General features: G+C 43.1%; 1 protein-coding gene across 1 annotated transcript in view; it reads left to right on the top strand.

Moving 5' to 3' along the window:
• LOC126439053 (fibrillin-2-like) overlaps positions 1 to 25,650 on the top strand; it is a 194,513-nt gene that overhangs the window by 39,657 nt on the left and 129,206 nt on the right. The window contains exons 4-5 of the mRNA XM_050090553.1: positions 4,377 to 4,634; positions 21,689 to 21,888. Coding sequence (XP_049946510.1) covers positions 4,377 to 4,634; positions 21,689 to 21,888 — 458 coding nt within the window. The remainder of the gene's footprint in view (positions 1 to 4,376; positions 4,635 to 21,688; positions 21,889 to 25,650) is intronic.

Here is a 25,650-nt window from a genome sequence, read left to right as displayed (position 1 = left end):
GTGCAAACAGCATATCCAATGCTCAACACTATAGATGTCTTTATTGTTAAGCGTAGAGAACCTGCTTAGCAGACAGAAGATTGGGAAGAGGAAAAAGGTTGAGCAGAAGGGCTGAAATATGCTCAACATATGGATTTATAAAGAATGAGGCACTACTTCAACGAAACCTATTCTGCGTTGCCGTGTGGGCGTGGTCTGCGTCTCCTTAGGTCAGAGGCGGAATCCACGGAATTATCCTTCGGGAGGCGTAGCGACTACAATGGGTGGACGCCTAAGACGTCCCAGAAAGAGTACATTTCGCTTTAGGTCTTACGACCGTTTGTACGAGACCCGCACTTTCGCTGTCCTGGCTGGCTGCGTAGCATACTTCCAACGGTAACTTGACTGACAAAGAAGGATAGAGGGATGTAAGGCGAAAGGTTAGGGCCAATGTACCATCACGTTTCATACTCTGTTACTACCTTATTGACATAAATATCTCTGAAACAGGTAGGCCTATGGCAGTCACAGATTCAGCTAATTACAATACAGATTGAGTAACATATCAGATCTGAATAATAGAGCAATAAAAACAGGTAGACCGTGATTAATAAGAGTTTCAGGAAAAACAAATTATGAAATAGCTCTTAATTTAATTAAAACCCGTCCCGCCGGAGGACCGAGTCCTTCCTCGGGCAAGGGTGTGTGTGTTGTTCTTAGCATAAGTTAGTGTAAGTTAGTTGAGTAGTGTGTAAGTCTAGGGACCGATGAAAAAAATTGGTTCAAATGGCTCTGAGCACTATGGGACTTAACATCTGAGGTCATCAGTCCCCTAGAACTTAGAACTACTTAAACCCAACTAACCTAGGGACATCACACACATCACCGTAGCGGTCGCGCGGTTCCAGACTACCTGGAAGCGCTCTGCCACACCGGCCGGCCAAGTCTGTGGGGATAGTCCCAAGAGTCTGTTGGTGTTGTTCTGTAGGCCCGTCAATGCGGTTGTGGGCTCTCCCTGATTTTGTTTATGTGCTTCTAATGAAACTATTGTCGAAAGGAATGCTTCTTGATATTTTCTCACTGTGCCGGGGAGTAGGCTGTACGGACCGCGATGCAGACAACCTGGTGCATGGAGACCCACACACGTTGTTTAATATGATGGTTGAATTCCGTGTCTTAGACAATTTACCTTTCAAGACTACGTAGGTAGTTTTAAACAGGTTGTTTATTTTAGCTTGAGACAACTAAATAACTCGAAAAAGACGGTTCGTATGGAAAAACGTGTTATACGTGAAAAGTTCATATTAGTAAATGGAAGATCTGTCTGTTCTACAATTGGCCACCTCCTAACCACTCCTCCTGCGTGGGAGGGGTCAGCTATTTATTGTCAGATTGGATTCTCCCCATTTTATTGCATATTCGGACTTTAAGCCAAAAAATACGTACATTTTTCTCAAACAATTGTTTTCCATTCGTGGCGGATGGCTCTGTAATCGATATATATCAAGTGAGCCCGTTGTTCCACTTGAGAACCCACGCATCTAGTTCTACATTTCATTTAGCATGTAAATGTTAACCTTTGTTTTCTAACGGTTGATATTGATGTTAAAATATTATTTAAGTGTTGCATACGTGATTGCACAGTACAAATAAAATTGGGGTAACGTACTTTTCTGTTCCCTACGTGGTTGAATGTGGCGAGTCCCCAAACCATCGGAATGCTAGATTTCGGTCGTCACCCTCGAATCCCGCCATCAGGGTCACTGATTTCGCTGTATTTTTCCATCCAAGTGCCGTAATTATCGCACTGGCCGCGACACACTGCCGGCCGAATACAAATCACAAACGTTGTAATGAGGTAAAATTTCCATCAGGTGATAGTGATAAGCGCACCTGCCATGGATACTCACACAAACAGAGAACCACAATGGTGAGAGGCAGGGGTCTAACCAAAATCAACAACCACAACGGTGATAGGCAAGGTCACTCACCGATATCATAAACATCAAGATGCAAAAGAAAAACTATTACATTCCTGTCGTTTTCCCTGGATCACGATAATCGTCGTTTATAGCCAGAGATCGAAACGGATAACCATATTTTCCTGTACAATCAAATTTGCAACACTAAAGTAGATATGGAACATAAATATTGACCATCAGAACAAAAAGTTTTACATTTAAAATGTAAATTAAATGTAGAACCAAATGCATCGTTCTCAACTGAAAAAACGGGCACACTGTGTACATTGAAGCGATAAAGACACTGGTATAGGCAACCGTATTCAAACATAGAGATATGTAAACATGTAGAACGCGGCGCTGAAGTCGGCAACGCTTATATAATACAACAAGTGTCTGGCGCAGTTGTTAGATCGGTTACTGCTGCTACTACGGCAGGTTATCAAGATTTAAGTGAATTTGAATGTGGTGTTATAGTTGGCGTACGAACGATTGGACACAGCACCTACGAGGTATCGATGATGTCGGGATTTTTCCGTACGACCATTTCACGACTGTATCGTGAATATCAGGAATCCGGAAAAAATCAAATCTCCGACATCGCCGATAAAAGATACTGCAAGAATGGGACCAACGACTACTGAAGAGAATCGTTCAACGTGACAGAAGCACAACCCTTCCGCAAATTGCTGCAGTTTCAATGCTGGGCCGTCAAAAAGTTTCAGCGTGCGAACCATTCAAGGAAACATAATCGATATGGGCTTTCGGAGCCGAAGGCCCACTTGTGTACCCTGGATGACTGCACGACACAAAGCTTTACGCCTCGCCTGGGCCCGTTAACACCTACATTGGACTGTTGATGACTGGAAACATGCTGTCTGGTCGGACGAGTCTCGTTTCAAATTGTATCGAGCAGTTGGACGTCTGCGGGTATGGTCAGAATCTCGTGATTCCATGGATCTTGCATGTTAGCAGAGGACTGTTCAAGCTGGTGGAGGCTCTCTAGTGGTGTGGGGCGTGTGTTGTTGGACTGATATGAGACACCTGATACGTCTACAAACGTGTCAGACAGGTGACATGTAAGTAAGCATCCTGTCTGATTACCTGCACCTTACCTGCATCCATTCATGCCCATTGTGCATTCCGACGGACTTCGGCAATTCCAGCAGGAGAATGCTACTCCCAACACATGCAGAATTGCTACAGAATGGCTCCAGGAACACTCTTCTGAGTTTAAACACTTCCACTGGTCGCAAAACTCCCCAGACATCAAAATTATGGAGCATATCTGGGAATACCTTGCAACGTGCTGTTCAGAGGAGGTCTCCACCCCGTCGTACTCTTATGGATTTAAGGACAGCCCTGCAGGATTCATGGTGTCAGTTCCCTCCAACTCTACTTCAGATACTAGTCGAGTCCATGCCATGTCGTGTTACGGCACTTCTGCGTGATCGCGGCGGCCCTACACGATATTAAGCAGATGTAGCAGTTCTTTTGATTGTCGATTTCAGCGCGATCTACTATGAATGGAAAACAATCTTTTGGTAAATCGCACATATTTTTTTGGCGTTGAGTCCGAATATGCAATAAGAAAATAGGAATTTTAATTTGAAAATACAATGCATGATGGGCGGTTAGGACGTGTCCGCATTACTAATATCCATTTTCCACGTAGAATATTCTTTTCTTTCGTAGAATGCGTCGTTTTCGAGATATTTAGTTTTCTTAAGTTAAAGCAAACACCCTGTACACCGCCAGTTACAGATTGTTACATATGCGCCAGATTTTCACCAGGACTAATGCTTCATAACATTTCTTATCCATCCTTGCTCTGAACTCCTCTGGAACGGTAACCCACAGGTCGTCTGTATGTCCAGAACTCCAGCGACTTCTTGACTTGATTTCACTGGTTAAAAAGTGCTCATCAGTATCAAAACGAATGCTCACATATTGGTCCGTGTGAGTATCCCTTTGTTCTTCCGCCTGGGTTATCCACTACACATTCCATCCAAACTCCAGAAACCCACCGCAAACAATTCAAGCCTATTCGGCAGCTCATTTCATAACTAAGATACTCTTCCAGTACTGCGAACCTTACTTGTAGCTCAGGTGATACATGTAAGTAAGATGTATTCGTCGAATTAACGTCGGCCGGCCGGTGTGGCCGAGCGGTTCTAGGCGCTACAGTCTGGAACCGCGCGACCGCTACGGTCGCAGGTTCGAATCCTGCTTCGGGCATGGATGTGTGTGATGTCCTTAGGTTAGTTAGGTTGAAGTAGTTCTAAGTTCTAGGGGACTGATGGCCTCGGATGTTAAGTCCCATAGTGCTCAGAGCCACTTGAACCATTGTTTCGAATTAACGCCCGTTTCGGATGCTCTGAAAGTCTGTCCCTGAAGGCTGGACAGCGCTGTGTGGCAACGTGCGCGCTGTTGCAGACGTGAACGAGTGCCTGCTGCGGAACGGGCACGGGCCGTGCCAGGACCGGTGCGAGAACGAGTGGGGCGGCTACCGGTGCTCGTGCGAGGGCCTGCCCGGCACGCGGCTCGCCGCCGACGGCCACACGTGCGAGGACGTGGACGAGTGCGCCGACGGCTCGGCCGGCTGCTCGCACGGCTGCCTCAACACGCTGGGCAGCGCCTTCTGCCTCTGCCCGCCCGGCTTCATCCTCGGCTCCGACTGGAAGACCTGCCAGGGTAACGCGCAACCACACCTCCTAACTCAACTCAAGTTGAAACTTCCTGGCAGATTAAAACTACGTGCCGGACCGAGACTCGATCTCGGGACCTTTGCCGTTCGCGGGCAAGTGGTCGCCAACTGAGATACCTAAGCACGATTCACGCCCCGTCCTCACAGCTTTACTTCTGCCAGTACCTCGTCTCCTACCTTCCAAACTTTACAAAAGCTCTCCTGCTTCTGTAAAGTTTGGAAGGTAGGAGACGAGGTACTGGCAGAAGTAAAGCTGAGAGGACGGGGCGTGAATCGTGCTTGGGTATCTCAGTTGGCGACCACTTGCCCGCGAACCGCAAAGGTCTCGAGTTCGAGTCTCGGTCCGGCACACAGTTGTAATCTGCCAGGAAGTTTCATATCAGCGCACACTCCGCTGCAGAGTGAAAATCTCGTTCTGAACTCAAGTTTTCCTCACTTTTCGCCTAATCTATTTCACCTTGCTGTTTACATTTGGATAATCTCTGACTCCAAATTTCGCATTTGCCAAATACAGTGTGTATCACAGGATCTCGAATTAAGACAATAGTAATTGTTTTCTCATTCTCTTAGAAAGGATTCGTATGGAAATACTGCCTCTTGTATTAGAAGCTGTCTTCTTACTTTAGTCAAGTTTGGTACCAGTGGTAAAGTGCTCCTATTGGAGCACAAAAAATGCGAATATGTTCCCGTTTATTTAAAAGACTATGACTGACAGGTGGGGTACCAACTGCATTATTCTACGTCCTTTAAAATTTCCACCAAAGTTTGGCATGCAAACACTTCCGCTCTTTTTTTAACGTACTCCTCACCTCGAACTGTCACAAGTCCCTTAACTGTAACTGACGCACACCTATTAGTCGATCACTGCAAGTCGCTCGCGACCATGCACTCCCAGTGGCCCTGCATCACTCGCTCATTCAGTCCAACTCATCTCTCTGTCATTGTCTCTTGTGTCGCAACTAAAGTCCCCTTCGTTATGTCATTATACTGCAGGCTCCTCTCACTGTTTCTGTCTGCCTCTTGGCCTCTCTTACTACTAATATCTCATTCCTTCCTACTGCTGCTGTTTCTACTCACTAGCACTATCTTTTTCTTATTCGTTGTCATTCTCATATACTCTGTCTCTCACAAGGGAACATCCCCATCACACCCCCCTCAGGTTTAGTTATAAGTTGGCACAGTGGATAGGCCATGAAAAACTGAACACAGATCAATCAAGAAAACAGGAAGAAGTTGTGTGGAACTATGAAAAAAATAAGCAAAATATACAAACTGAGTAGTCCATTCGCAAGATAGGCAACATAAAGGATAATGTGAGCTACGGAGCACCGTGGTCCCGTGGTTAATGTGGGCAGCTGCGGAATGAGAGGTCCTTGGTTCAACTCTTCCCTAGAGTGAAAAGTTGAATTTTTTATTCTCAGACAATTACCAAAGTTCAGGCACTCACACATAATCAACTTCGCTCTCCAAAATTCCAGGACATGTTCAGATTTGCTTGGACATATGCAGGATTTGACGGTCTACACACTGAAAAATTTGAAAACGTTAAAAACATATGTTTTGACAGAGCACAGGGAAAACTGTGCGCCTGTGAAACTGTTGCATTCATTTGTTGCAGTTTATGTGACAAACTCGTATGTTTTCATCACTTTTTTGGGAGTGATTATCACATCCACAAGAAAACCTAAATCGGGCAAGGTAGAAGAATCTTTTTACCCATTCGCCAAGTGTACAAGTTAGGTGGGTCGTCAACGTGTTCCTGTCATGTGACGCACATGCCGTCACCAGTGTCGCCTAGAATATATCAGACGTGTTTTCCTGTGGAGGAATCGGTTGACCTATTACCTTGCGATCAAATGTTTTCGGTTCCCATTGGAGAGGCACGTCCTTTCGTCTACTAATCTCACGGTTTTGCAGTGCGGTCGCAAAACACAGACACTAAACTTATTTCAGTGAACAGAGACGTCAATGAATGAACGGACAGATCATAACTTTGCGAAAATAAAGAAAGTAAACTTTTCACTCGACGGAAGACTTGAACCAAGGACCTCTCGTTCCGCAGCTGCTCACGCTAACCACGGGACCACGGCGCTCCTGAGCTAACATTATCCTTCATGTTAGCTATCTTGCACATGGATTACTCAGTTTGTATATTTTGCTTATTCCACACAACTTAGTCTTGTTTTCTCGATTGATCTGTGTTCGGTTTTTCAAGGCCTATCCACTGTGCCACATTATAACTAAATCTGAGGGGGGTGCGATGGGGAGGTTCCCTTGTCAGCATTATACTGGCACTCATCCACGTTAACTTTCCCTTCATTCATACCCCCCTCCCCCCCCCCCCCCCCCCCTCTCTGGCACTCTTACCGTCAGTTCTTTTCCTAGCACTTTTCTGTCCCTGTCAACTATGTTCCACTGCAACTGTGTCCCTTTCCATTTCTGACACTGACATTATCTCCTTCTCTCTTTCTAAAAGACAACCACTGGCTGTTATTTTTTTGTGCTCCGATAGGAGCATTTTCCCGCTTGTTCCCTTCTTTTTCCTGTGTCAGCAGTACATATAACTCTTATGAAAAGAAATGTGTTGGTCAGTAAAACTTAGGTAGTTTACATATGTGAAACTGAAATAATGCAAAACTATTTTTATCCACAGTCCGGATTTCACGAGTAAAAAGTTGATAGATGTGCTTCAGTACAATATAGGTTTCCCACATGATAACAAAGATACTTTACAGCATATTTCTCCGTGCTACGTCAATTTGTAATACTACGTTCTCTCACCCAATTTTACGTGCATATTTTACATGTACAACCAGGGTAACTTTGAACCTCTGTATCTCGGAAACGGATAAAGATTTGAAGAAAACTGTCAAGGTATTTCGAGATCGGGATCTTAGAAAGACATCGTAAAAATCACAGCCTTTTTCTGTGCATAACCGTGTCGGCATCCGCGGCAATAACGGATAAAGATTTTTCAAAACAGGGATATGGTCCCTCTAAATAAATACCTAAAAAGCATACTGCTAAAATTTGAGCATCTCGCTTCGGTTATTCATTATTTAAGTTTCGCCTCACTCCGAATTTTACGTGTAGAAGTAGGGTATAAAGTAAATTTTCAAAGTTATTCGAGATCTGGTTCTTATAAATATACAGTAAAAATTTCAGGCATTTGTTGTGCTTAGCCATCTTGGAATCCTTTCCTGGGGTTTGGTCCGCTAGTGACGGCGAAATTATAGTTAAAAATTAGAAATCGTTTATGGAGGTTTTTCCGAGGAACCGTCCATGAACTAATTGTGCCTCCGAACGCACTATAAGCCCACCGTAGATCACATCAAACGCAAGAGAGCCAACAGATTTGCTCCTTTTCCTAAGGAGGAGGTGTGTAATATTTATATTTTGACCCTGCCCAAGGGCAGCCTAAGAGCTATCAAAAACACTTGATCCTACCTTTTTATCACCAACGGAAACCGAGATATGAGCATCGGAAAATCCTTGTTATTTGCGGCGGTTTTGGAACATAGATACGAATACTGTCACATGAATACCGATACATAGCGCCTTTCAACTGTAGCTATACTTTTAGGGAGAGGCTGTTCCTACCAATTTTCGACATACAATCTGCCGAAGGCAAACAATTGATGGAATTCGAGCAAACAAATGATCAAATAGTCGCTTATAAATTTTTCAGATAATTGCATTGTCGTGAACTGTTCGTACACGTCAACACAGATTTCAAAGAGTGCTTTACATATGGTTTCTTGGTAACGTTCATTCAGCAGGAGAGAGTGTTGTACCTGGAGGATAATATACTTAGGACACATGATGTTTCTTGGCCAGTATTTCAATGTAGCGACTGGTTTTAAAATTGCATGAAGGAATGCGTACTAGAAACCGCCACAAGCGGTTTCTGGAGTTTTCAGGTGTTTTTGTTGTCGCGAGACATAAGGTTGCACTGTGTGCAGCGTTTTTTTTAAATATCACGAGTTCTGTATATTTAAGTGTTGAATAATACATTAAAGCTATTTGGACGATATCGTTAAATTTTCACTTATACAGCTTTGTCGTGAACAAAATTCCGTATATTTTTAAAAATTGTTACATAATCTGTGGACCATACTTTGCCGCTCTTGCACCGTCTTGTACCTTGAAACGGAACTTGTACTATGGGACGCCTGGGATTTTCAAATGAAATGTATTTACTTAATGCCACGCCAATTGTCCCTGTCTTTAAAATGGGAATTTGTGTTAGCTGCCAACAACCTCTGTTTCAAAGTGTTTTCAACATGTAACTGTTTCTTTACAACACAGTAGTGACACGGTATTCTCTGTTGCAACACTTTTAAATTTGAATAGAACATTTGTTTTTAGGTACATGACCCTTTTGCGTCTGGAAAGAGTTTTTCTGGTTTCCAAAAACCTTACTTTTCCGGAGTAATTTTTGCAAGTTCGGAAAGACATTTGTTGAAGGTAGCTGGGATACAGCGGAAAAGGGTACAGCGATTTAAAGACCAAATATGAGTAAAACTGCAGTCGATGATGACCACACAAAATTTTCTGTTTGGATTAGTCCACAATTCGATTGAAAAGTATTTTACATTGAAACCTTGAAACAAAAATTTGTTTTCAGAAACAAATATTCAAAAACAGTACTTTATTTCTGAAACAAACAGTAGAAAGAAACCAACACTTTTCATTTAAGTCAATAAACTTCATAGTTTAATGCAGCAACCAAAACCTTATCCTACAATAAGTTTCAATGGTGTTTACACAAAGAGTAAAGAACTGGCTCTCTCACACTGACTTATGAGGCCCGCATAAACATAGCAGCTGATACCAATACAAAACGAAAATTTTCTATAGCACTAGATATTTATTAATACTCAAAGACTAGGACATAATCTGAGTTGGAAGATAGCTACTGTAACGTCTAGTAAGAAACAAAAACAACATATTATGTAGTAACGAGAAAATTATATGTATCATATTGTGTTATTGTATAAAATTATGTATTTTTTTATTATTTATTTTTGAGAATATCTGCGTCGGCGAGTAATGAAACCGCCACAGACGATAAATGCAGAACAAAGATTAAAATAAGTAACTAGTATATAATACGTGACAAACATCAATTTCTTTGCCTTCTTCATCTGGGAGTCGAGCGAGTAAGATATCCTGTGTCGTAGTAACGAACGCTAGTGTAGCATTCTTTTGTCGAGACTTAGAGATGTACGCCATTACGTGTGAATTCATAAAGGTGTGTAACAATTGAAATATTTAAATGTTTTAATAGAGTTATGTAAATGAAAACTTGCATTATTAATTGTTAAAGCTTGCTTGCCTATTATCCCATCCTGTTGAGACATTTTTCAGCTATATAAATATTATCTGTGGTGCTGAGCTGCGTGGCGAACGAAAGAGCCGCTGCCGCGGCGTATTCAAACGACTTCCAATATAGTCTATCATACCGCAAGGAAGCGGTAAAGTAACAGTAAAATAATATTATTTCTTTTAGCTTCAAGACTTGCAGTGCAGATCAGCAGATTTTATGATGTGTTGCAGGTTGACGCGGGCTGCTGATAGTATATAACTCACAGTACAAATAAGTTAATGTACCGTCAAAATCTAATAGGAATCTTGCTGTGCTCCGTTCTGGTCTGGAAAACTTTATAGTGAAAACGTATTTTTTTAAATAAGAGTCTCATGTTCTTGTGCTAGTCGTGGCATTGAATGGTGTTTTACCGAGAAACAAAATCCACTGCAAAATTTTGTTGTTGAACGATCATACGAACTGTAACATCAGTGTTCATAACCAAGTAATTTCAATTTTCAATAACTATAAAGTAGGGAAGATATGTTGATTTTAGAATGAGTTACAGTCACGAAAAAACGTTCCTTTAATTGTAGGCCAGATACAGAACAATAAGATCTCAATATATATATTTTGCTTTGTTAAAAGGTAATGATGATAAATAAATTCAAAGCACGGCATTACTAACAGATATTTCGCGGCTCTTTTCGTATATGCGTTATTACGCGAGCAATAACAAAAACAAAACCAAAAATAAATAGAAAAGAGTATATATATGTACATATATATTTACGCCAAAAAAAAAAAAAACGCGAAACTACCCTTATTTATAAACAGCTAGTCGTGTCCTTGCCAGTGCTTTATATTAACAGATCCATTGGAATCCAGCATTAGTCTATGTCAGAGCACAGAAACAGAACACAATCGCGGCTCTTACACCCAGTACATCTCAGTATTTGCCATTTCCATAAACAATCTCCTTGAACCCACTAGAAGTTACTGATTCAACTTTAATAATGCTAGCCACAGACGTGGCGTAATACTGGCGTATAAATAACCGTTTCAGCAAGTGGTCCTGCTATTCTACAGCACATTTAGCAAATATATTCTGAGCAGCTATCTGACCTCTAAAATACAGCTACATAATTACAGACTACTAATTGTAATCGGCATGATCCGTAGAAGAAATGGATGCACCTTCTAATACTGTACCGGTGAAAACCCGACGACACTAATATTGCTGAGCGACATTACCTACAGCCAATATTCCATCAACACAACAGCTGCAGTCCACTTCACGCATCCGCCCACCAGAGACGCGTTAAATGCAGGCTGCCTGCTGCAAGCCACTGTGTATCCCATATACACCGAGCGAACCGCTACCCGCCCTGTCCAGTAAACAAACAGCGGCGCTTCGAACCTGCACGCCACTAGCGACAACCAGCGTACTGACCTCCACTGTCCGTCGGCAACACTGTTTCACAATCTTCTGCGAGTTCCTCATTCCTTCAAAGCTCACTCGTTCGCCCGCATAAACCAATTTGAAGCGGAAATGTTCCGCTACGCCGGGACAAAGAGGTACCGCCAACCTAGTTCGGCTGTTGCCAATATAGATCAAAACGCCGTACAAGGCACACACTACAGCACGCATCAAGTGAATGCTACCATTTCAAAATTGAATAAGAAAATATTTTGAACTTTCGTTACTGGGGTGGCTAGAGAAGAGTCTGAAAAATTGAGTTCCATAGTACATCATTCCCCCCTACTGCTAACGCCGGTCATTTTATTTGTTTATGACGTATGGGTCACCTAGCTCTACATTATCAGTCTAACGGACACAAGCCCTATTCTTATGTACAACCAAAATGCCTTTATATTCATTTAAGGTAAATCAAGTAATATTTGTAGACTGCACCAGAAGTTTTCAATAAAACACGTACATCGGCTTTGAATGTATAGTAAATTATTGCAGCTGCATATATGAGCACAATGTAATTACTGGGCATACAGGGTCGACACAGGAATACAGTAAGTGGTGCAGGTGCGCGTGTGTGTTAGTTATTCACTTGATGACATAAATACCAGTAGCATAAACACTAAAAGGCTCCTAAGGTAAATGCGCAGTAACACGTGACGACCAATTTCTTCGTCTCGTTTTACCATAGTTTGAACGGTTCCAGTTGCATGAAGTACAACACCCTGTGTCATATGAGTTTTGGCGGCTAGCATGTTATCAAGCGGTCAACACAACAGAATTACTCTTAACTGTCCGAACAGAAAATGAGGACATGACAAGTTCACACAAGGCAAAACGTCTAATGATCACGGGATATCGTCCAAGTGTCATCTACAGTGCATAATAGATGGTACACAACAAAACTGCATGGAGGTAGTTCGACTGGTATGACTGCATTCCATGTGCACGAGGTTGTCACTTGTACCCCTGGATAAGAATGATTTATGGTAAGGGGAGTTTCTGTTTGAATGATGAAGAAGTTTTTATCTACACTGAAACACAATATGTCTGAAACAAGTGATAAAATACAAGTTGTTTATTCATTGCGATGTGGTTTGCCTACGTAAATAAATGAAAGGCTGTCTTTTTTGTTTGTTTGTGAAGCATCTTCAGTGGCTTTTAATTTATATTATGATTGCAAATTTGTTGCTGTATCACAGTTTTTGGTACTCTCTTGTCATTAGGTGAGAAACAATTTTTGTGGTGCAAGTTTCGATACGTTAAATTATTATTTGGTTCTGCTTACGATTTTTTTTATCTTATTGATCCATATATGTCGTCCTGTAGTGGTATTTAGTTGACCTGAGTAAGCCAGGATACCCTATTTTCGCCATTTTTCGAACACATTTCAGTTGAACACTTTGTTTATTCAAATAGGATAAGACGGGAAGAAGATATGAGGTCGTCGTGGGTTGGTTGTTTATTTACTGTGTACAGTGTCGCCACCTGTCGCTATATAAATTTCGTTTGCCTTTCGTTTGTGTTATGCTATCTGTATGTAATTTGATATTCGTGCGTTTGTAATGCTTGTGTGTGTGGGGGGTGGGAGGGGGTGGGGGGAGGGGGAGAGAGGGAGAGAGAGAGAGAGAGAGAGAGAGAGAGAGAGAGAGTTAGTGTCTGTGTTGCGGGGTAAATTTGCTGTTTTTGTGTTGATTTGTGTTTGCTTTGACTATGTCATAAGTGCTGATGCACTTTTGTTTGTGGATACTGCATTGTTTATGTTGTTTGTAGAGTTTTGTGGTGCTTGTGTCTGCTGCTTATTTTCATCTTTTGATTTTGTGGTTGAGTATTTACGTAATATAGAAAAATAAATTCAAAAATAAATAAAAACCTTCGATACAGCAATAAAGAACCATATTAACAAGTACACTACTGGCCATTAAAATTGCTACACCAAGAAGAAATGCAGATGATAAACGGTATTCATTGGACAAACGTATTATACTAGAACTAACATGTGATTAAATTTTTAGGCAATTTGAGTGCATAGATCCTGAGAAATCAGTACCCAGAAAAACTACCTCTGGCCGTAATAACGGTCTTGATAGGCCTGGGCATTGAGTCAAACAGAGATTGGGTGGCGCGTAAAGGTACAGCTGCCTATGCAGCTTCAACACGATACCACAGTTCATCAAGGGCGTATTGTGACGAGCCAGTTGCTCGGCCAATATTGACCAGATGTTTTCAATTGGTGAGAGATCTGGAGAATGTGCTCGCCAGGGCAGCAGTCGAACATTTTCTGTATCCAGAAGGGCCCGTACAGGACCTGCAACATTCGGTCGTGCATTATCCTGCTGAAATGCAGGGTTTCGCAGGGATCAAATGAAGGGTAGAGCCACGGGTCATAACACATCTGAAATGTAACGTCAACTGTTCAAAGTGTCGTCAATGCGAACAAGAGGTGACCGAGACGTGTAACCAATGGCACCCATACCACCATGCCGGGTGATACGCCAGTATGGCGATGACGAATACACGCTTCCAATGTGCGTTCACCGCGATGTCGCCAAACACGCATGCGACCATCATGATGCTGTAAACAGAACCTGGATTCATCCGAAAAAATGACGTTTTGCCATTCGTGCACCCAGGTTCGTCGTTGAGTACACCATCGCAGGCGCTCCTGTCTGTGATGCAGCGTATATGGTAACCGCAGCCATGGTCTCCAAGTTGATAGTCCATGCTGCTGCAAACGTCGTCGAACTGTTTGTGCAGATGGTTGTTGTCTTGCAAACGTCCCCATTTGTTGACTCAGGGATCGAGACGTGGCTGCACGATCCGTTAAAGCCATGCAGATACGATGCCTGTCCTCTCGACTGCTAGTGATACGAGACCGTTGGGATCCAGCACGGCGTTTCGTATTACCCTCCTGAACTCACCGATTCCATATTCTGATAACAGTCATTGGATCTCGACCAACGCGAGCATTAATGTCGCGATACGATAAACCGCAATCGCGATAGGCTACAAATCGACCTTCATCAAAGTCGGAAACGTGATGGTACGCCTTTCTCCTTCTTACACAAGGCATCATAACGTTTCACCAGGCAACGCCGGTCAACTGCTGTTTGTGTATGAGAAATCGGTTGGAACCTTTCCTCATGTCAGCACGTTGCAGGTGTCGCCACCAGCGCCAACCTTGTGTGAATGCTCTGAAAAGCTAATCATTTGCATATCACAGCATCTTCTTCCTGTCGGTTAAATTTCGCGTCTGTAGCACGTCATCTTAGTGGTGTAGCAATTTCATTGGTTAATAGTGTATAAATGTGACATTTACAGAAAAACAACAGCAAAAGACAGTGATACACGTCACATCGAGCCATTCACAACAACTCAAAGTAGCTGTTCTGCAACACGTTATATGATGGGTGAATAAAAATGAATGAAGAAAGGATAAGAAACAGTACAGCGTATAGTCAAAAACGATGAATGCAGCAACCCTGTTCTGCAAAACACTAATATCTAACGTGAAACAGCATATGAAAATTATTACAACGAACAACTACAGCAAAAACTTCTAACACTGTACGAAAGCTTACCCATAGAAAGAGTCCTTTAAATGAGCAAGAAAGTGAAAATGACCAAATGAATATAAGTATCAACTGACCGATCATGTTACCAACTAAAACAATAAAGAAAAGTGATTTTAACATAGCCAGACCAAATAATAATTAAATCTGCGCCACTGACATAAGATAAACACCAACCTATCCACCCAGACACCCAGCCACCAACACATTTCTAAACCCCCCCCCCCCCACCTCCACCCCCCCCCCCTCCCCACATACACACACAGGCACACACACGCACACAAACACAAAATAGCACATGCTTAAATATAACAGATGAACGGGTGGCAAATACATACAAACACCACACACAAACAAAAGAACGAAAACCACACAACGACAGTTGGCAACACTATGTATGGTAAAGACACACAATCAGCACACAATGAACAGTGAATGTGAAGTGTTCAATTGGAATGACTTCGAAAAACGGTCAGAATCGGACATCTTCGTTTACACAGACCAACTAAGTACAAGTCCAGGATACATATATGGTCAGAAAATTGTAAACAGAAGCAAATTGCAATTTAACCTTTCGAAACAAAGGTTGTTCTTCGCCTATCAACAGGCGAATAACATGAATTTTAAAACACTGGCGCATCTTTAATCGTATAATGCATTTATTATATACAAAAAAGAAATATCCGTTGTGGGACACTGAATATGCGTCAAAACAAAAAGGGGCCAACTGTGAGTGGCATAAACCATACAGCCTTTCATTTCCTTGCATAGACGTACCACATCTTAAAGATCATACAAAAGACTGAGGAACGACGGAAAACATAAAAAAATGACAAATTATCTATTTTGTCGATGCTGTAATCTAGCCAAAACACGTATAAATAACTTACCATTCTGACTGTACATATCGTGCACTCAGAATGTAGTGACATGAAGTACCGGGTGATCAAAAAGTCAGTAAGAATTTGAAAACTTAATAACCACGCAATAATGTAGATAGAGAGGTAAAAATTGGCACTCATGCTTGGAATGACATGGGGTTTTATTAGAATGAAAAAAAAAAAAAACAAAGTTCACAATATGTCCAACAGATGGCACTGGACAGCAGGTAACTGCTACCGTGACGAGTGGGAGGTACGCCGATATGTTACAGAATTGCATCATCCCCAGCCTGGCTGATAAACACCTGCTGGAACGTACGATGTTTATGTAGGATGGTGCTCCACCCCACATTGCTAGACGCGTGAAAGATCTCTTGCGCGTGTCGTTTGGTGATGATCGTGTGCTCAGCCGCCACTTTCGTCATGCTTGGCCTCCCAGGTCCCCAGACCTCAGTCCGTGCGGTTATTGGCTTTGGGATTACATGAAGTAGCAAGTGTATCGTGATCGACCGACATCTCTATGCTGAAAGCCAACATCCGACGCCAATGCCTCACCATAACTCCGGACATGCTTTACAGTGGTGTTCACAACATTATTCTTCGACTACAGCTATTGTTGAGGAATGATGGTGGACATATTGAGCATTTCCTGTAAAGAACATCATCTTTGCTTTGTTATGCTAATTATTGCTATTCTGATCTGATGAACCGCCATCTGTCGGAAATTTTTTGAACTTTTGTATTTTTTTGGTTCTAATAAAACCCCATGTCATTCAAAGCATGTGTGTCAATTTGTACCTCTCTATCTACATTATTCCGTGATTTATTCAGTTTTCAAATTTATACTGACTTTTTGATCACCCTCTATAATGACCAAATGATAATTGTCCCTACCAAAGCGAAATACGTCACCAGGAATGTCAGAAAGAATGGTTCGGTATTCGTGTCTGGGAGACTCCGAAGGCTTATTTCCGCCGCTTAATTGGAAAGAGATTTCTTCTATCGTGTAATTTGTGAGAGTTGGTCGCCAGTGTCTCTGGTAAGTGGAAGTACTGTAAAGCGTGTGTGTGTGTGTGTGTGTGTGTGTGTGTGTGTGTGTGTGGAAGGAAGTAAAACCCCGAGCTGGAACGTAGCCTATTGCTCTCGAATACCACAGAGGAGTACACTGCAACAGTGTTTGTTACACGTCCTCACTTCACCACACACTGCGTGGAGATTTGGCATTTAATACAGGACACTTGACGCAAAGACTGGTCATCAGGCTGGTTCTAAAGACAGCAATATTGACCGAACGTTAGACTTCCTTATTTCCTTGGCGATCAGGAAGTTTACGACAGCGCTCTCCTCTCCCATGCCAAACAAATACTGGTGGATTAACGTAGAGTTTATATCATTCTGCTTGTAGTTACATATTCTGTGTCAGTTTGGAAACTGTGCATGTATATTCCTTGATCATAGATTATTTTAGCGGAAAAGAGTGTGCCATTTCACATTCCTCATGTCTCCCAGTCAATATAATGTCTCATATAAGCTAAAATGTTGTAGAAGTTTTCGTACATGTGGTGTATGAGCGTTATTTGTGTCGACATTGTGTTGTATTTGATATGCTTTGTATTTCCTGGTGTTCAGAGATAGTGCAGATTCAGTTACTCTGAAAAATATTTCGATGTCGGTACTAGTAGTCTTGGTGAGTGGAGACCTGACAGATCGCACCTCTAAGGCCATCGTTGGCCTCACTTGACAAGCACAGTAACATATCTCGAACGGAACGGCCTCCTCCGTGCCAACCAGCATGGATATCGAAAACATATATGGTGTGAAGACCAACTTGCACTTTTCTCACATGATATCCCGAAAGCCATAGATCAAGGCCGTCAGGCAGATGCAGTGACTCGATTTGCGGAAAACATTTGAATTAGTACAACATCCACGCTTGTCATCAAAAGTACGATCATACGGGGTACGAGACAAAATTTGTCACTGGATGGAGACTGTTTTGGTAGGGAGGATGCAGCATGTTATCTTGGCTCGGGGGTCACTGAGAGATGTAGGAGGAATTTCGGGTATACCCTAGGGAATTGTGTTGGGTCCCATGCTGTTCATGTTGTGTATTAATGATCTTGCGGAGAACATTAATAGCAACCCAAGACTTTTCGCAAATGATGCTGTTATCTACTATAAAGTACAGGTTGGAATGGAGCTTTACAAATATTCAGTCAGACAAAGGTAAGATTTCGGAGCGCTGAAGTAACTGCCAGCTTGCTTTAAATTTTCAGAAATATGAAAGTGAGCACTTCAGGAAACACATATAACGTAGTATCGTATGAATATGATAATAGTGATTCACAATTGGACTCTATAAATTCATACAAAACATGGATGTAACACTTAATTGGAACATGAAGTGCAATGACCTTATAGGCTTAGTCGAGGGTAAAGCAGACACCAGGATTATATTTAGTGTTAAAAAACTAGGGAAATGCGATGAGTCTACACAGGAGATTGCTTACAAATCACTCGAGCGTCCCGTCCTAGATCACTGCTCAAGTGTGGGCGACCCGAACCAAGTAGTACCCGCAAGGGATATAGAACATATACAGAGAAGGCAGCACAACTGGTCAGGGGATTGTCTGTTCCCCAGGACAGTGTCACAGAGATGATATCTAGAACTAATCTCACAAACTTTTGTAGATGACGTAAACTATCCCAAGGAAGCTTGCTTACCGAATTTCGACAACTGGCTCTACATGATGACTCTAGGAAGATATTACAACCTCCTATACATCACTCCAGAATGTATCGTGAGGACAAGATCAGATTAATGACAGTGTGCTCTGAGACACTTAAACAAGCGTTCTTCCCGTGCCCCATTGGAACTGGAAAGAAACCCGAATAACTGATACGATGGAATGTACCCTCTGCCATGCGCTCCACAGTGGTTCGTAGAGTATAAATGTAGCTGTAGTTTTAGACTTCGATGTCACTTGGCTAAATATTATGGAGAAAAATGGAATCATGTACGTCGCTAGGCTCTCGGAAATACATATGTGGATTCTCATCGGCCGGGATTTGTCCGACATCAGCCGGTCTTGTGAGTCTCACCTAAACTGGATGGTAATTCCTGACGTTCCCTTTTGCAACTACTGACTACAACGTATGACAGTGACCAGTCATGACATGCACTGAGATGACAGAAGTCGTAAGATGCCTCCTAATAACGCGTCGGATCTCCTTTTGTCCGCCGTCGTAAAGCAACTCGACGTGGTATGACCTCAACAAGTCGTGGAAGTTCCCTGCAGAAATACCGAGCCATGCTGCCTGTATAGCCGTCCATAGCTGAGAAAGAATTGCCGGTGCAGGATTTTGTGCACAAACTGTCCTCTCGATTATATAAATATATAAATGCTTGATGGGATTCATGTCGGACGATCCGAGTGGCCAAATTATTCGCTCGAATTGTCCAGAACGTTCTTCAAACTAATCGCGAACAGTTGTGGCCCGGTGAAATGCCACGTCGTTGTTTGTGGACATGAAGTCCATGAATGGCTGCAAATGGTCTCTAAGCGGGCGAGTATAGCCATTTCCAGCAATTGTCGGTTCAGCTGGACCACAGGGCGCTGGACCATTATGGAGCCACCACCGGCTTGCACAGTGCCTTATTGAAACTTGGTTGCATGACTTCGTGGAGACTGCGCCACTCTCGAATACTACCATCAGGTGTTGGCCAACTGAAATTGGGACTCGTGTGACCAGGCCACGGTTTTCCAGTCGTCTACGGTCCAATCGATACGGTCACGATCACAGGAGAGGCGCTGCAGGCAATATCGTGCAATTAGCAAAGGTAGTCGCGTCGGTCGTCTGCTGCCATAGCTCATTACACTATATATCTACATTTACATCTACAATTATGCTCCGCAAGCCACCCAACGGTGTCGCGTATGGTTCGCGGGAAGAACGACTGCCGGAAAGCCTCCGTGCGCGCTCGAATCTCTCTAATTGTACACTCGTGATCTCGTCGGGAGGTATAAGTAGAGGGAAGCAATATATTCGATACCTCATCCAGAAATGCACCCTCTCGAAACCTGGACAGCAAGCTACACCGCGATGCAGAGCACCTCTCTTGCAGATTCTGCCACTTGAGTTTGCTAAACATCTCCGTAATGCTGTCACCCTTACTAGATAACCCTGTGACGAAACGCGCCGCTCTTCTTTGGATCTTCTCTATCTCCTCTGTCAACACGACCTGGTATGGATGTCACACTGATGAGCTCAAGTATAGGTCGAACGAGTGTTTTGTAAGCCACCTCCTTTGTTGATGGACTACATTTTCTAAGCACTCTCCCAATGAATCTCAACTTGGTATCCGCCTTACCAACAATTAATTTTATATGAACATTCCACTTAAAATCGTTCCATAAGCATACTCCCAGATATTTTACAGAAATAACTGCTACCAGTTTTTGTTCCGCTATCATATAATCATACAATAAAGGATCCTTCTTTCTACGTATTTGCAATACATTACATTTGTCTACGTTAAGGGTCAGTTGCCACTCCCTGCAGCAAGTGCTTATCCGCTGCATACCTGCCTGCATTTCGCTGCAATTTTCTAATGTTGCAACTTCTCTGTATACTACCTCATCATCCGCGAAAAGCCGCGTGGAACTTCCGACACTATCTACTAGGTCATTTATACATATTGTGAAAAGAAATGGTCCCATAACACTCCCCTGTGGCACGCCAGAGGTTACTTTAACGTCTGTAGACGTTTCTCCATTCAGAACAACATGCTGTGTTCTGTTTGCTAAAAACTCTTCAATCCAGCCACACAGCTAGTCTGATATTCCGTAGGTTCTTACTTTTTTTTATCAGGCGACGGTGCGGAACTGTATCGAACGCCTTCCGGAAGTCAAGGAAAATGGCATCTACCTGGGAGTCTGTATCTAATATTTTTTGGGTCTCATGAACAAATAAAGCGAGTTGTGTCTCACACGATCGCTGTTTCCGGAATTCATGTTGATTCCTACAGCGTAGATTCTGGGTTTCCAGAAATGACATGATACGCGAGCAAAAAACATTTTCTAAAAGTATACAACAGATCGATGTCAGAGATATAGGCCTATAGCAATGGATGCTTTCATCGTACGCTCCGCATTGATTTCTGCGGTTATTTCAAGCCGTGTTGCTTCTCCCTTAAGCTGGCCTGGGTGGCCGAGCGGTTCTAGGGGCTAAAGTCTGGAACAGCGCGACCGCTACGTTCGCAGGTTCTAATCCTGCCTCGGGCATGGATGTGTGTGATGTCCTTCGGTTAGTTAGGTTTAAGTATGTCTAAGTTCTAGGGGACTGATGACCTCAAAAGTTAAGTCCCATAGTGCTCAGAGCCATTTGAACCGTTTTGAGCTTCTCTCTTAGCACTGTCAACTCGACGCAACCACCACTGACCTCGGTCGTTAAGTGAAGGCCGTCGACCACTGCGCTGTCCGCGGTGAGTCGTACTGCCTGATACGTGGTATTCTCGGCACACTATTGACACTGTAGATCTCGGGATGTTGATTTCCTATAGATCTGCGAAGTGGAATGTCCCATGCGTCATTTAGTGTTCATAGCCTGTTAAATGCAGTCGTGTGCCACAATCAGGTCTTAAACTTTTTCCCATGTATTACCCGACAGCTCCGACAAAGTACTGCCCTTTCATTCCTTGTGTACACGATACTATCGCCAGCTTTGTACGTGCACATCGCTGTCCTATGACTCCTGTCACCTCAGCTGTGTCCGTCTCGCAAGCAGCAGCCGTTTTCCTGCGCAGACATCGACGAGTGCGCGGAGGGCGGCGACGCGGGCTGCCTGCACGGCTGCCACAACTTCCCCGGCGGCTTCCGCTGCGCCTGCCCGACCGGCTACCAGCCCGCCGAGGGCGCCACTGCGCAGCCGCAGGACAGCGACGTCGCCGCCGACGACCAGCAGCGCTGCGTCGACGTCGACGAGTGCGCCGCCGACAGCGCCGAGGTACGCCCCACCAGCGCTGGAGCCGCCTGCTGGCCACTCTTATACGCACTGAGCAGCTAGGAAGCACTCAGGTTGATTACGGGGCCTTTGATTTCCGGAATGCATCCGCACTTTTATTTAGTGAACAAAATACGGGCTTTCCAGGTATCGGTTTGTTGCAAATAGAACTCAACACGTCCTTCTAAACGGTACATAATCGACAGATGTAAATGTCGTGTGACTAGGGCCTCCCGTCGGGTAGACCGTTCGCCGGGTGCAAGTCTTGGGGTTTGACGCCACTGCGGCGACCTGTGCGTCGATGGCGATGAAATGATGATGATTAGGAAAACACAACACCCTGTCCCTGAGCGGAGAAAATCTCCGACCCAGCCGGCAATCGAATCCGCGCCCGTAGGATTGACATTGTGTTGCGCTGACCACTCAGCTACCGGGGGCGGACAATGGACAGATGGAAAGGTAATTTAAAGAATTCTAAATGGCCGTTGAAGTCCTCTATTGATATTAATGATCCTGTGGATAACAACGGGTGACGAAGCAACTGGAAAACCGGCAGAAGATCTACGATTTCTGCAGGGTCTGGCTGTGAATCCCAACGTAAATAAATATAAAGTTTCACGGATAAATGGGTGACGAGATCCACCACTGTTCGATTATGCTGTCAGAGACAAATCACGTGAGACGGTATATACAGTAAAAAAATATTCCAAGTACGAAAATGTCCAAATGGGGCGTAAATCGGTAGAGGGGACATACATGTGTAGACAAACAAAAGACTCCATATTCAGAAAATTCGATGATATATTCGAGAGAAAGTGCTTCGCGAACTGAGCAAGACAATGATGCGTTGTTCCACATCTGGTCCCTACTCAAGCTGTTATTCGGCTTGGCATTGATTGACAGAGTTGTTGGATGTCCTCCTGAGAAACATTGTGCCAAATTCTGTCCAGTTGGCGCGTTAGATCGTCAAAATCTCGAGTTTGTTGAAGGTATTGCCCACAATGTTCCGAATGCTCTCAGTTGGTGAGATATCCAACGACCTTTCTGGCCAAGGCAGGGTTTGGCAAGCACGAAGACAGGCAGCAGACACTCTCGCCGTGTGCGGGAGGGCATTATCTTTCTGAAATGTAATCCCAGGATGGCCTGCCATGAGTATCAACAAATCTGATATTAGAATATCGTTGACGTGCCGTTGTGCAGTAGGGGTGCCATGGGTGACTTCGCTTGTCATCGAGGCCCATTTCGAACTGAGACTCATCACTGAAGACAGTTCTGCTCCAGTCCCTGAGATTCGAAGCCGAAGAAATGCTATGAAATAGCCCATTACCGCCAAATTTCGAGGCACTGTTCTAACGGATATGTTCCTCGTACGTCCCATATTCAATACTGCTGTTATTTTACTCATTGTTTCTTGTCTGTTAGCACTGACAAATCTACGAAAACGCCGCTCTTCTCGGTAGTTATGCGAAGACTATCGGCCACTACGTTGCCCGTCGTTAGAGTAAATGGCTGAAATTTGGTATTCTCGGCATAGTCTTGAAATTCTAGATCTAGGAACACTGAATACCCTAACGATTTCCGAAATGTAATGTTCCATGCGACTAGCTCCAACTAATATTCCGTGTTCAGAGTCTGTTAACCCCTGTCGTGCTGCCACGATCACGTCGGGTATGTTTCACACGAGTCGTCTGAATACAAATGACAGCTCCGCCAACGCACTGCCCTCTTATACCTTTCGTACGGGATCCTAGTACCATCTGTATACGTGTATATTACTACCCCCTGACTTTCGTCATCTCAGTGTGCGGTATTCTTGAAAAACTGATTCATGATATACAGAACATAAAATCCCGTCTGAGGCCAGCGATCATTCTTATGTTAATAATTGGCAACCAATGCTGGACGATCGCAATAAAATCATGAGATGTTCAACTGACCTTTTATTAGAACATAAAAAAGTCAATTGAACATCTCAGGACTTTATTGCGACTCTACAGCATTGGTTGGAAATTATAAACTGATTCATATTTTATGTTCCCTCTATATTGTTTCCCATGTTTCATTACTTCATAATTCAGATTAATGTCTTTAAGTACTTGTCTAAAAAACCTTTCACCCTCCCAACCTACCACTCTCACAAGTAAATTTATCTCTGCGCTCTTTATGTTGGTTGTATTTGCATTGTTAGTATCCATTATTCGTATTAGATAAAAGTAATACTGATAAAGCGATCAAAATGTAGAAGGTAACTGGAGCCTCCAGTTTTCTGAGTTCAAGACTTCTCGTGATTTTGTCACTTTGATACGATTTGGTTTCCATTATAGTAACAAACAGAAACACTGATCCCTTGAATAGATCCTTTCTCAAAAGGACTGATTTCAAGCTACACAAGAAACAGAAGATCGAAACCGACAACTATGACTCAAAAGTATGAATTATCCTGAAGTAAAACATCGAAACACGTAAACGACCATAGATATCTACCCCATTGCAACCAAATGAACTGTTATCTTTAGAACTGTGTACCAGCTATAAGTGGTTGAGAGTGCTATCAAACGACCCAAATCTAAGTCCAACGTCAAAGGTCGCAGTTTCAACATGTGAGGTACTTTAGATGGGGCAAAACGATCACTAGGTGGAGAGTGAATTTTTCATTTTGTAATCTTTCTTTTTCTGCAGGTCACATAGCGATGACAGTAATGGTTGACAGAATTGGATAGAAGAGGGTTGTAATGAACGCCAGTTACCACGCGACACGTTTTCATGAAACGACTACCATTTTCTCTGCTTAGCCGTAACAAACGGCAAAAAAAACCTTCCCCGATTACTCCATATGCCATATTTCAGATGGAGAAAACACAGTTTTATGTGGACTAAGAACATGAAGTGTACTTCAAAGAGCAGACAGTATTGTTACTTTCCAGTCCAACATGTTTTCCAGACATTCCATTCATGAAATTAGTCTTGTACTGTTGGTTGTTAGCATCATTGTCACTGTTCTCCTGGAACAGCAGCTTTATCAACTTGCATTTGAACTACATGGAGGGACAGTTCACTGAAGCATATCAAGGGGACATTTGGTTCCATTCCACAACGTTTCACATCATATTGAGATACCAATACCAAAAATTCAGGAGGCACCTGGTGGACGTTTGTTTCCACCATTTCTCTGTCAGTTGTCAGCTGGTGGTGAAAGTGAAAATTTGTAGTCGGCGCAATACAGTTTTGTATGTTTGCACATAATACCTTTACATTGGACATACCGATGAGTAATTGTCTTCATGGCAGTGGGAAGTGCATATGCTACAGGAAGCGACTTGCATCCCTCATGGACAATGTGTTGTAAAATTTTAAAGCACACATCTGTCAAAACCGGTCATCCAATAAGTTGCATTATGAGCAGTCTTGACTTCTTCACTTATCGTACATTGCATATCGCCCCCAGACTGACAATGTAGGCAATACAGGGTGGTCCATTGATAGTGACTGGGGCAAATACATCACGAAATAAGCATGAAACGAAAAAACTACAAAGAACGAAACTCGTCTAGCTTGAAGGGGGAAACCAGATAGCGCTATGGTTGGCCCGTTAGACGCTTATTTCGTGAGATATTTGGCCCGGTCACGTTCAATGGTCCACCCTGTGTACACTGCTAGGAAGTAAGTAATGCACCCTCTCAGGGATTTCCAATTCACTCAAGATTTATTGTAGGAACAGTCCATATGGATTACATCAAATGCTTACATTTACAGGTCAACAACACA

The sequence above is a fragment of the Schistocerca serialis genome, chromosome 1, assembly GCF_023864345.2.
Source record: "Schistocerca serialis cubense isolate TAMUIC-IGC-003099 chromosome 1, iqSchSeri2.2, whole genome shotgun sequence".
NCBI lineage: Eukaryota > Metazoa > Arthropoda > Insecta > Orthoptera > Acrididae > Schistocerca > Schistocerca serialis.
Note: the sequence above shows the minus strand (reverse complement) of the source record. Positions and strands in the feature narration are given on the sequence as shown.